At 37.6% G+C, this 13581-nt stretch overlaps 2 protein-coding genes across 2 annotated transcripts; one reads left to right on the forward strand and one right to left on the reverse strand.

The window, feature by feature from the left end:
• Positions 1–298: 298 nt before the first annotated feature.
• On the reverse strand, positions 299–9271 carry pgpep1 (pyroglutamyl-peptidase I). The gene is made up of 5 exons (XM_020656737.3): positions 9116–9271; positions 7172–7224; positions 5452–5568; positions 4711–4943; positions 299–3413 (listed from the first exon to the last, which is right to left on the reverse strand). The coding sequence occupies exons 1-5, from the start codon at positions 9147–9149 to the stop codon at positions 3218–3220; spliced, it is 633 nt and encodes a 210-aa protein (XP_020512393.1). The 5' UTR covers positions 9150–9271; the 3' UTR covers positions 299–3217.
• Positions 9272–10140: 869 nt separating this feature from the next.
• lsm4 (LSM4 homolog, U6 small nuclear RNA and mRNA degradation associated) lies at positions 10141–13351 on the forward strand. Its single transcript, XM_020655686.3, has 5 exons — positions 10141–10281; positions 10663–10704; positions 11163–11261; positions 11852–12032; positions 12527–13351. The coding sequence occupies exons 1-5, from the start codon at positions 10279–10281 to the stop codon at positions 12649–12651; spliced, it is 450 nt and encodes a 149-aa protein (XP_020511342.2). The 5' UTR covers positions 10141–10278; the 3' UTR covers positions 12652–13351.
• The last annotated feature ends 230 nt before the right edge of the window (positions 13352–13581 follow it).

The raw sequence follows: 13581 nt of genomic DNA on the forward strand, positions 1-13581 counted from the left end.
CGGAGTTGTGGTGGACCTTTGCGGGAGTGATATGGAAATACGACTCTTTTAAATATTCATCTAGAATATTTAATCAAAGCCTAAACACATTTAAAGCCATATAAAAAAGCTTGATTCGTCAAGGGTTTTGATTGGATAACATTTGAGCTGGTAATAGTAATTTAAAAATGTTTTTGTTCACGCAGCCTTACATGCATATTTCAATCTTCAAATGTCACTCAGTAAAATCGAGTATAAATCAACTACAACTACAATAGTTTTTAAAAAATCGTATCAAAAGACACAGAGAAATTCCATGTTATCATTTCATTCTCTTTATTTCCAAGCATTTCCTTCTAAAAAGCAAAGATTACATTTTTGTAACGTTGCTTTGTTAATGTCTAAAGTGGATTCTTACCAAATAGAGAAATTCACAATAAATTCACAGAGCCATAATGTTATTGTACAACAGAGCACACACCAAGATAAAAATAAATACATTTGAGGTAGCCACACATTTGACTGGACAGTATCAATAAAATATCTTTGAACTGAACTGCTGAGCAATTTTAAGGCCTTTTCATAACACTCATTAATTACAAGGCACAGGAAATAGTCAGGATCAGACATCACCTCATCTGTAAACTCGAGGCTTTCCCTATATGTTGGCAGGATTTTTTTTGGGAGGGGGGGGCAGATCCACCACAACCCTTTCACTTCCTCACCTGCAAACAAGGAACTTAACCCTGCCCACTATTTCAGTATTTCAAAACAGATCTTAAAACCTCATACCAAAGATGTAAGTTGAAAAATGAATGCCAAGATTCAGTTCAAGCAAGTGTTCAGCTCGGTGTTCAATGATGCTACATTATGGTACAAACAATTGAATTAAAATAACATACTCTGCTAAAAACTAATGACAATTCACTCAATCTAACTGGCTGCTACATTACTGACCTTGTAAAAAATTAAATAAAAGGCTTCTACTGCTACAATGTTAAGCTAATTGTTTAGTTTCCTCGATAGATTTTACAGTTTTAAACAATATCCAACTAAGTTTATCCAAACAAATTGTCTTGCTTTGGATACATACGATGAAAAAAAACTAAAATGTCTGTAGAGTCATCTGTAGTTTGTTTGTTTAACAGGTTAAACAAACCAAAGGTACGGGATATAAATGATGACTCACTGATAAAGCATCCATAGTAATAATAATTGGAGAGAAAAACATTAAAATGCATGTGTGCATGCCTGGAAAGCTACATATTTCAATTTAAAGTGGCTGAAAAAAAAAGCATTTTCACAAATAGAATTGCTGTTAATATTCCAGATAAAGTCACATTTTAAAAAAAGGAAAAAAAGAAAGTGCTACAGAAAAGAAAGTCCAGGCCCAACTCTGACTGAACTGAGAGTCAAAATCCATGAAATCAAATCCTCAGGTAAAATAAGCAGCTAAATCTGATTCAATGACGGGCACAACAGAAAGCTTCTGTCAATGTTTAAAAAATACGGGCTAGACCAAAAAAGAGAAAACATGGGATTGTACTACTTGAGCTTGAAAGGTTGCACACTTCAAATACAATCACAAATTTTCTTCACAGTCTGGAACATTTTCACAAAAGCTTTGTATCTCTCTTAAGGGCTAAAATATATTGATTTTTCTAATTACCGTATTATTATTGGATATACACTTTATCTTAAGAACAGGACAGCTATCTGAATGTAATGGTGAAGCCATAATAGAAACCAGTGAACCTGAGATCTGTAAAAAAAATAACATTGCACAGCCTTGGGCCAGATCTCAGTAGCGTGGAATTGTGGTTGTTCTGTCAGAAGTGGGCCAGACAAACTGGGGAAATATGAGCTGGAACCAACCCGTTCCCTGATTTAAATAACCTTTGTAAAAGAAGGCAAATTCACAACTTCTTATAAAGAAAAAGGACTAAAGAAACAATTCAACATCAAGTGTGAAACCACATAGTAAGAAGGTAGTTAAAAGGAACCAGAAATGAGTAAACACAGTTCACTGCTAATCATTTCTACTAAAAACATTATGTATTGGGTACATTGAACATTTGAAAACCTTTGGAAAACAGTTGAATTAATCATAATGTTACTGAGTGAAATCAAAAACTTGAGGATGAAATATCCTGACAGTTGAATACTCGCTCAGCCATGTTTTCAAATGGGACTTCTCTAACCATTTGAAAAAAAACCTAACCGCCTTTTAGGTGCATCATAGGAGTCACATTTAGGACTACAGGTCTATAAGGTCTCAATGTATATAAACAAATGTTAACAGCCCATTGTGTCTGTGTTCTCTTAATGAGCATTATACTTTTCATATAGTTTTTAACTCAGCAGTCAGAATATTTAATCTTCATCTAAAGTGTGACTTTTTAAATGGGATCAGGTGTTTTGTTTTTTTCAGCTAAACCCTACATTTTTTTTTTTTACACATATTGGGAGACATTAAAACACAAGATAATCAGGCAAGTAGTATACAAAGCAAAAACCGAAGACAAATAGTGATTTCACACTTGCAGAAAACTCCTGAAATTAATCCTGATATTTTCAGGAGGAGCTTTTCAGACTTTTTACAGAGTTTCTCCTGCCAGCTGCCCAATGTTTTTTTGCGCATTAAGTCCGAGTGAGCTGATGTGAGAACGCAGCACTCCGTTACCCGGAAAATTCACATGGAGCGGGTGGGAGGGGGTAGTAACGTTTATGTTCTGTGACAGGTGCACCGCAAACGCTACTATCGCTGTGCACGTAATTAAACTGCCGCATTATGTTTTCTGTTCACTAGGATGTTGTTCTCCGCTCTTCTGTTAATAGTGTGATTCCGTCAAACTTCATGTAGCATTGATATAAAGGCAAATATTGTCATTATAGCAACGTATAGTGGAATCTGTTGCTTCACCGGCCACTTCCGCATCATTCTTTCTGCCCCCCCCCCCCCCCCCCCCCGTCTGACAGGGATAGACTCCCGCTGGTAGGTGAATATGTGAACAGCCAGGTCAGGAGAATCTCCAGAGCAGTCCTCCTGAAATGATCTAGGTCTTTTCAGGAGTGCATATGTGAAAGCAGCTAAAGACAAATAAATGCTGGAAAGATCAGAAACAATGAAGTTTTTGTTTTGTCCAAGACAATAAAAAGAGGTTTGGCTACTTGTGGTTAAGTGCAAGTTCTCCTGTGTGGTAAAGGCTGAAGAGGCTGGTTGACTTCTGGAGGTCACTTAGTGGAAGTGCTGCTGGCAGTGGATCTTCTCCTCAGCCTGGTCCAGAAGCTCGAGCATCTCTTGAATGATGGCCTTCAGTGCACGGCCCAGGTCTTCACCGCTGTAAGGCTTTCCAAGAGGAGGCACATGGACGAAGGCAGAGCGACCATGGCTCAGATACAAAGAGGTGTAGTAGGTGAAGTCACAGAGATACCTGTTCGGGAAGTGAGCACACCATCAGATGAGTAAAGTCAATGTGTTATAAAGAAGACAAAATAAAAGCTATGAATACCTGCATTACACACGGGTACAGTTTTATAACAAATCATGAGCAGATGACCCTATAAATAAATCTGTTACCATGTGACAAAGAAACATTCAGAGTAGGTTTAAAAATGAGTTTGTAAAAGGACAGAGATATTACTTCGACACATGTTTTGTGTCATTTCTGCAAAAATATAATTTGGAAATTGTAGTCGGTTAGTAACAAATACTAGAGAGAAGACGATATGCCCACACACTTGCTCGAAACACCACAAAAAGTTTCGACGAGAGGTCTTCTTCAGGAGATCATTCTTATTTTAAAAAAGTATTAAATGTGCGGGCATTTCTTCTCTCTGCTGTTCTTGTATTGCCCTGGCTGCACCTGTGTCATGTGCATCAAAATACCCATTAAACACATTTCTTTCTTACCCAGATTCTGTTGTGATGGTTTGTTATTATGGAATGGATTTATGATCAAGTGTTTCTGAACTTTAGCTCTAATAAGCTATTTGATACCAGAGAGAGTGGCAGTAACATCATCATCATCGTCAGCTCTGTTGACAAGTGTGACTCCTGCAGCTCAAGATTTCTGCCTGATAGATGTTTTTTCCTTGCCACTGTAACTTTGCTAAATGTTGCTTGGTGCTGTGCTCATGATGGATTAGTATTGGCTCTTGATTTATTGAAAACTGTTCACTAATATGGGTACGTCAAAAACTCTGCATAATCAAGTGAATCGCAAAGATGTATTTTATACAATTCCTTATAATGGTGGCCCATGACAAAAACACAAGCTCCACTGCCATCTTCAATGAAGAGTATGTATCATTCTTTTCAGGACTCAAACATCTAAGTTATTAATGACTTGCTATTGTCGCAAAAATGCCATTTACAATCTCCAATGGTAAAGATTCAGGGTTGATAAGCCTGACAGCTTACAGAGAGAAGATTCAATTTCTGGCAGAAAAGGCATATGCAGAACAAGTTACTGCTTTGACCACAGCAGTCAACAAGATCGGCACAAAATGCAAGTTCCTCACAGTGGCTTCAAGCAAAGGGAAATCAATCCTTTTGTTCCTATTAATACATTTTTCCCTCAGCTGTCTATCACACCGTTAAACAAAATTCCCCCCATTTTGCAAAGAGTAAAGATGTTCTTCTTTAATAGACGAATCATGTGCTTGTAAGTGGTGCAAGTAAAAAAAAAAAGGCTAATTCTGACTGGCAAAACTACAGGAAATAATTACCTTCCAGCATCTTTAGAGACAGAAACAGCTACTCCAAGCCCCGAGGCCGTCACTCGCTTACAGACCGATTCCATGTCAATAACTGAGTCGATACAGTCTGGACCTCCCACGATGCAACACTGCGAATCAGGACAGAAGCTGCTGTTGTCCAGGCCCTTGTAGCCATGATTTCTGCCACACTTCTCCAGTGTGACGGTGGTGGCCATACCTGAGACGCCAACGTGAACGACCAACTGGGGAAAAAAAAAAAAAAAAAAAAAAAAGAGAGAAGATCTGAGACTTAATCAATTCAGATTTACTCAAATATTTTGGTCCCAAACACAAATTGAATCACGATATATCTTTGAAATCATATCTGAGGTGTATAGAAGGAGTGGTGATTAATTTATCTGGGGAGGAGATGCAAACATGCAGATCTCATTCAAGAAAATACTACATCTTTAGGAGCCCCATGAAAGTATCATATTTCATATTTGAATGCTCTCAGAGTTGGTCTGAGACACACTAAAGCTAGTCATTTGCTACAAACAGTAATTTAATAATTGTATGTAATGTACTTTGAGGCAGCTTGTGTTACATGTGTAATTATCTATTATATGCCTTTACGCTGTGTGTGAGATCCAACTTTGACTTGCCTTTAGAAAGTGACATTTAAATCAGACTGAAACTGAAGCAGACATGAGCTGCTGTAGTTTATCTCTAGATGTGGAAAAATGCTGATAGGTCATATGTTTCTCTTACCAGTGGATGATACTGCTTCCATAATGAAGGAACCAAACTCTGGACTGTCTGATACTCTACAGGAACCTCTGAAACATGCAAGTCCACTTCACTTCCAAGTCCAAGCTTCTTCAGTTCCTGTAAGAAAAAAACAAGAGCATGTAAGCTAAAGTGCTTTTTGCAAAGTGCATGATGTTAATGTCATGACGCACAACATTTTTCAATGATTAAGGTGAGATCTGGGCAAGAATAATCATTGATTTCAAGACTGGAAAAATGGATCCAGCTCAGAATATCAGACAAAGAGTAAGGTATTTTACCTGCTTTTTGTAAAGTGTCTTGAGATAACACTTGTTATGAGTTGACGCTATACAAATAAATTGAATTGAATTGAATATGTCAAAATAACTCGGAGAGAGGTGGTGAAACTATTACAACAATGCACTCAAGGGAAGGGAGTAGCACAGAGTTATCCATATGTAGGCTGATGAAGCGTGTTTAATGTGTGGAAAATTAATCTGTTCTCAAAGAACCATTTACAGGTGTATTTAAGCTTTAAACAGCATTGCCACACTTCTCTAACTGTGTATTAGTTTGGTACATTTCCTGCACCTTTTACCATTTATACTTACAATAAGTGCCTACTTGCAACGAAATATTCAAAAAAGTACATCCTCACATTTCCATTTGTACCCATTTTTCCTGCATGTCATTTCCCACTCCGCCACCCCTGTCTCTGACTCTCTTCACTTTCCTCCCAATAAAAGGCATAAAACCCCAGAAATTACCTTAGAAAAAATATATATTTTATATATATAGATTTATTTTCCAAACTACAACACATCCAGTAAGAAAGTGTGTTTTCATAAATTAATACTAATGAATAAAACCAGTCGTGGAAAACTGTGACATAAAAGAAGCAATCTTACATATTCTAAGTAAGATAAATCTGTGTCAGATTCACAGCCAGTGACCGGCATCTCCACTTGTCTCCCCCGTAGGACCAGAAGCCTCGGACAATGACCCCTACTTATATTGAAAAGAGGCTTTTTTGACCACGTCTGCGACCCCACCACAAAGCAGCCCATTGTTTGCATTTAATATCCTTATCAAGTCCGTCTAGACACCCTGACAACCTCTGTCATCCCCCACATGCAGTTTCCCCAATAGGACTCAGAGAGCCTATCGACTCGCTGCTACACGACGTGAAGCCGGCCGGCAGCAATCAGAGCAACATTTCACTGCCACATACACAGCTTTAACAAGAGATATTCATTTAGTCACACCTACTCTCTCTCTCTTTTATGTATTTTTTCATTTGACTGTTTGTGCAGGCAGCCAAGTCTTGGCCCAAAAAAATATTGCTCTTTATAATTATATAGGTAGTGTCTCATATTTCACAAGCATGTCATTTTGTCTTCATTTAAAAAACAACAACAAAAATTTCATTACGTAAGGAATACTATTTAAACAAAATATTGAATTACAGCAGTCTAATTTTAATTGATGATCCTGTTCATGATTGATCTTGATCATTACTTACGCATCGGCAGTAAAGAGATTAGGGCTGGGCGATACGGACCAAAAATCATATCTCAATATTGTTTAGCTGAATGGCGATACTCGATATATATCGATAAGTCTTTCATTAACAGTGAAAACACATGAAAAATAAACTACCTGATACATCTTAAAAACTCGATATATTTTCCAGCCCTAAAAGAGATACAACGTACAGTACCTGTACAGCTACCCAGCTGGCGTTGACTGTGTGCTCTCCAAATGGCCCAAAACCTGCAAAGGAATACACACACACACTGTTATGATGCAGCACTTAGGAAAAAGAACTATTCAGTTAAAAAAAAATACAACAAATGAAAAAGCATTTAGTTTTGATGAAGTAGTAGAATACACAGGGGATCATCCATCCTAGTCTGTTGTATAATAGACATAATAAAATCTTGTGTACCTTAAATGTTGCAGTTGAAGCCTTACTATGTGTGATCCTAATGCTTTTAGTTTAATTGTTTGATAGAGATACTTTTGAATGTTTGACTGCAGGATACAGAATCTGAATGTTCTAACTTTTACAGTAACTATAATATAAACTGTAAATAATAAGCTCATGGACCTTTAAAAAAAAAAAAACATCTTTCTAAAACCAAAAAGAGAGGAAGGTGTTGTTAGATTAGCAGCATTCTGCTCTTTATTGAATTAAAAAAATAACTAAAATCCCTTCGTGGCTCACTCCATATATGATCAAAATCACAGCAGAAGCCAATAGATATTCACCAGGGCTTGTTTGTGTAGAGATCTATAACTGATCCCCTACCACCACCCTTCCAAGGGTCAGCAGGTCCCTTGGGGGTTGGATGGGTGGGTTGGGGGGGGGGGGGTCAGTCTGTCTGACATGCTGCTGAAAAGGAGCAGAGTGAGGGGCCGGCAGCTGCCAGCCGGCCCGCTATTGTGAAGGTGCTGTTCCCAGGCAATCTTCACATCTTGTATCAGCTGGGACTGTGAGCGCCTGCACCCCTCTTTGTGTCTGAAAAGTCACTGCTCCTGTTGTCCGCCACAGTGTCAACACTAGAGACTGTAGTTTTGCACTTAGAAATGATATGTTTTATGGGCTGGTAGACAAGTCACAAGGAGTTTTAGAAAATAACAGTTCAAAGCGCAAGACATTTATTTGGAACTGTTATCATAAGGAAAGCAAGGTGATAAATGAAAGATAACTGTGTGAGCTTCTGTACCACAAGTATCACAGGAGATAATCAAGACTGAAACATAATCTATGACTGGATTTTAGACATTTTATTTACTTTACACTGTTTTAAAAAGAGGATTTTCTGGCATGAACTTCACCAAATGACAAGGTGCATGAAGAGTGAAGCAACACTTGTAGTAAGAAGATCAACTTTATTAACAATGTAGACCGAGGCGTTTGGGCTTCATCAGGGTCATCAGACTCTGTTTTCCCAGATCTGTAAAACTGCAACAAATCTGGAAGAAGCTGAAGCGGAAAACAACCTCCTGTAAACTGACATTTTAAGCAAAGAAAACCCAAACCCCAAAAGGGCCCCTTCCTTTTAAAAGGACATTTTCAAAATCAAACAAATCCCTCCATAAATATATAGGATATATAGGATATAGGATACATATAATCCTATAAAAAGATATTAAGGTTAATTGTAAACTTTGGATGTGAAAGCCTTGGGAAGCAACAGATTTGATATGAAATTAACAAAATTTGAATGGTTAAGATAACTGACTGTATTATTTTGAATAATAGGACACTGTTATTTACAATTAACGTTATCTAATATAACGTTATGAACAACTGCGAGACATGTAGAGATTTAAATAACATCCGATTTCATGCACGATTTTTTTTTTTTTTTATCGGGACATTATTTTGTATGTTGTGACCCAAAACCGTCAAACAACCACAAAGATGAAGTCCACCAGTTTGTCAGTGGTTCGACCCCCTGTTTGTTTTTGTTTTGTCTTCATGAATGAAGAGTCTTAAACAACGTTTCCAGTAACTGCACGGACAGAAGCACTTATGAGCCTGACGCCATTAACGTGAGAGCAGCTGTCATTTTCACAACTTTTTTCCTCCACTTCAGCCTCCTGTTTAGTCTTTCGAAAAGAGACGACAATAACAGCAGAAAGAAAGCGGACAAACCTGTAACCACCACCGTCCGTTTACTGTTATCCATCGCCAGTCCCGTTGTCTTTTTTTTAACAGTACTTTCGTCTGAAACTGGACCGTAAAAGAGAGTTCAGACCCTCCGCAGCCGACGGCTTCTCCTGCCAGATTCCAAATGAAAAACACTGGTCCTTCAAGCTGCAGGCTACGTGCGGCGTGACGTCATTACGTCACCGATTAGAAGGCAGTCATTACTTGACTCAAAAACGACGAAATGGTTCACAGGCAAACGTTTTATGTCCAAATAGGTCCTCCGTTTTGATGCATTTTATTGAAACCGTCTTTTTGAAAAAAAAAAAAAAGAGAAAATTGAGAGATTAAAGGAGAAAATATAAAGATAAATCTTTAAACGATAATTCAATAATCATGGATATAGTTATTGAAAACTAGAACGGAAATCTTCTTGGACATTTAGGTTGTTGCTTTAAATGATGTAATGTTTTTTTTTTTCTCTGTGTGTTTGTGTGTGTGTGTGTGTGTGTGTGGGGGGGGGGGTTAGGCACTCAAGTGTTTTGCAAAGCGGGACTGTAGAGGGCAGTATCTGATCTGAGCGTGAAAAACACTGGTCCTTCAAGCTGCAGGCTACGTGTGGCGTGACGTCATTACGTCACCAATTAGAAGACAGTCATTGCTTGACTCAAAAACGACGAAATGGTTCACAATCACAGGCAAAAAATAAGAAAGACAAGCGTTTTATGTCCAAATAGGTCCTCCGTTTTAATGCATTTTATTGAAACCGTCTTTTTGAAAAAAAAAACATGAGAAAATAAGGAAATTAAAGGAGAAAATATAAAGATAAATCTTTAATCAATAATCTAATAATTTAATACAATAATCATGGATATAGTTATTGAAAACTAGAACGGAAATCTTCTTGGACATTTAGGTTGTTGCTTTAAATGATGTAATGTTTTTTTTTCTGTGTGTGTGTGCGTGCGTGTGTGTGTGTGTGGGTAAGGCACTCAAGTGTTTTGCAAAGCAGGACTGTAGAGGGCAGTATCTGATCTGCTGCTAGAAAATCTTTAGTAGAAGAAGAAAAACGACGCGGTCGAGGAAGAGCTGGTAGAAGGAGTAGAAGAAGACCGCTGATAAATCGTGTTAGAGACGTACTTAAGGCGATTAAAAAAACGAGAATCACAATGGTAAGTGTTTGATGATGGCACTGAAATAAATAATGAACCGCTGGAAGTTATCAGACATTTAGTAGCACGCCAGCTACTCAGCTAAACGCTAACTGGGTCACAATGAACCGCGGCGTGTTAGATGCGTTAGCTGACGATTAAACCTTAAAATACTAACACAGGTAACATCTTACTCACGCTTATCTTTCTCTCCAAAGTAATTGTTTTTGTTGCCTAGTGCGTCTGCAATTTCACATAACAACATTTAAGGGCTTCCTCAGTAAACTACTCCAGCAATGTATGGATTTAAATAACGAGTCTTTCCAAAATACTACTGGCCGTGAAGTGTACACGAGTTAGTAAAACACTGATGGTGATTTCACTTTGTTTGTCATTTTGCAGCTGCCCTTGTCTCTGCTGAAGACTGCCCAGAACCATCCAATGGTGAGAAGATATTAGGACGCATCTGCTGTGAAGGAGTTAATGTTACTAATGTAGACGAGTGAAAACTTTAAATGGCTTCACATTCATTAATTAAAAGTGTTTCTTGTAAACTGTTGATCATGTTAAATGTTATACATGCACTTGCAAATGTTTGGCAGTCTGCTTCTCCAGGATTTTTTTTTTTTTTTTTAGATGTGTATGATTCATTGTTATATTATATTTTGTTTTATATGTTTCTGTTGCTGCTCCGGCTGTCAGGTTTAATTAGTTTAAAATTCAACTTCCTCCCAATTCTTGTGTTTCAGCCAAAGTAGAGGGTTTTCTTCTTTTTTTTAATTTCTTTTTTTTACGAGGGTTGTAAACATGCTCTTACTTTATCCTGTCGTCCTGCATGTGTTAGAAAGCAGCTGGCTATTTGAATCAGAGTCATACATTGAATTGTGTCTTTCGTCCCTTAGCTGGTGGAGCTGAAAAACGGAGAGACCTACAATGGTCATCTGGTCAGCTGTGACAACTGGATGAACATTAACCTGAGAGAAGTCATCTGCACCTCAAGGGTAAAGCTGAGAGTTTTGCTTTAGCTTTTCTGCCGTCACTAAAACTGCAGATGAGTTCCCTCCAGCTGGAAGAAACAAAACTTAGATCTCTGTGATCCTGTTTTAGAATATAACTTTAGCTGTTGGTGTCAGTGTTTTCTTCTGAGTCTCCTGCTGTAGATGGATCTCAATCACTCCTTTTTTATAAGCATTTAAAGATTGATTAGTTTGTATTTTTGTCATGGTCCAGTTCTTATTTACTTTTCTGTTGCACTTGGTGGATATCCATACGCAAATATGTGTAAAAAAAAAAAAAATGATAATAATAACTAACAACCTTCGCATTGTATAAGCTATGATTTTTATAAAATTCTGACAAAAAATATTTACCCTTGTGTGAATAGATTGTGGTACTTTTAAAACAAGTTATTTCATAAGTATGTAAAACTGTTCAGTAACGGTAAATAGCCGAGCAGACAGGAGTGACTCAAAAATTCATTTGGGCCTGTTAACTATTATAAAAATCACTTTGGATTATTCACTCCCGTCAAAACAGTACTACAGAAACATTTTGAAGGCAAGAGTCCGTAATCCCTGCTGTCCTCTAACAGGATGGAGATAAGTTCTGGAGGATGCCTGAGTGCTACATTAGAGGAAGCACCATCAAGTATCTTCGAATCCCAGATGAGATCATCGACATGGTGAAGGAGGAGGTGGTGTCAAAGGGCCGTGGACGAGGAGGTGCCCAGCAGAACAAACAGCAGGGTAAAGGAAGAGGAGGAGCTGGCCGAGGTGAGTGGAAACACACTGCTGCAACGCGGGATATTCGATTCTGCTCTCATAACATGAGTATTTCATACATCAGATTTTGGATGATTCCAAATGTGTCATTCATTTAATCTGCACACTTTTGAATTACATTTGTAAATGACACAACAAAATGCCTCGAGATAAACTCTCTCCTAATAACATTATGGCAACCTATGCAATCGAATGCAATTCTATAATACCTTAAATTCTACTTTCACACAGCTTCTACTTTTCAGTTCTAGGTCAAATAATGGGTTCATTCTACTGGCGGCCCAGATGCTTCTGATTTCTTAGACTGTATTTTTGTAAGATAAACATTATTCTGCTGTGGTGTGTTTAGCTAACCAAAAACAAACTTAGAAGTAACTTCTTAACTTTTTGTTTTTTTCAGAGTAATTCAGACAAATTCCAACGTTTTTATTTTTTATTTTTGTTAAACAGTTGTTCTCAATATGGCCTCTTATTTCTCCCCGCAGGTCTGTTTGGTGGTCGTGGCAGAGGGATGACTGGTCCTGGGCGGGGTCAGCAGCAGCAGCAGCAGCAGCAGCAGCAGCAGGATAAGAAACCGGGCAAGCCGCAGGGAATGAAGAACCAGCACTGACAGACTACATCTTTCAGAACATGAAGATAGAATGAGCTCTCTGGTGTTTGCTCCAGCTTTGATAATTGTCAAGACTGACCACAGCAGAAATCAAACTGGGAGGGATAAGTAGAAGCTGTGCTCTGGCAGTTTTGTTTGTTTGTTTTTGAGCACACCTGTAAGTACATCATTTTTTATTATCACCATATAGTCAAAGCAGACATACTCCTTTAGTAACAATTTGTATTTGTGATTTTCTATCATTGTAAGTTAAGTCAAATAGTTACTGGAGACCCCACTGGATTTATGTTTTTCTTTTCTGTTTTTGGAACATTTTGTGGTGAAGTAACACCCAGCCCCAACTTCTGTTGCATGAATATTATTTTTTAACTTGCTCTTAATTTTGTGTTGTTTGTGACATCCTGTGATGAGCAGCCTTTCTGTTTGACGTGAGGTCTGTTCACAGCTGTGAAGCCGGTAGACTGGTACTCAGGGTATGAGGATACAGTCCCTTTAAAATGAAAGCTTTTTCTTTTAGGATATGTATGATGACATACTATGATCATTTAGAGTTTCATGGGGGGAAAAGAAGATTCTCATGTTCTTAATGTACAAGTCCAACATCTGTCATGTTTGGAGGGTTTTGTTTTATTTTTGTAACAGAAGACAGTGTTGTAATTTATTTACAAGACAAAATCAGAATAAAACAACTTTTGTTAAAGTGGTTGTATTTTTATTAAGTACAGATTGTTCTAAAAGATTTACTCCTTTTGGTCATATCAACTTGATATCAAATATTTTACTTTTTCACTTAGTAATTTCTCTGGAAATAAAAACATTTTATTGATTGATTTATGTTAATGATCAGCAATAGAAAGTTTAAGCCTATAACAAAAATAAGTGGAAATACTGGGTACAAGGTGCATGTGGATAATATGCTGACTCATTTAG

Source organism: Labrus bergylta, chromosome 6, assembly GCF_963930695.1.
Source record: "Labrus bergylta chromosome 6, fLabBer1.1, whole genome shotgun sequence".
NCBI classification, from domain to species: domain Eukaryota; kingdom Metazoa; phylum Chordata; class Actinopteri; order Labriformes; family Labridae; genus Labrus; species Labrus bergylta.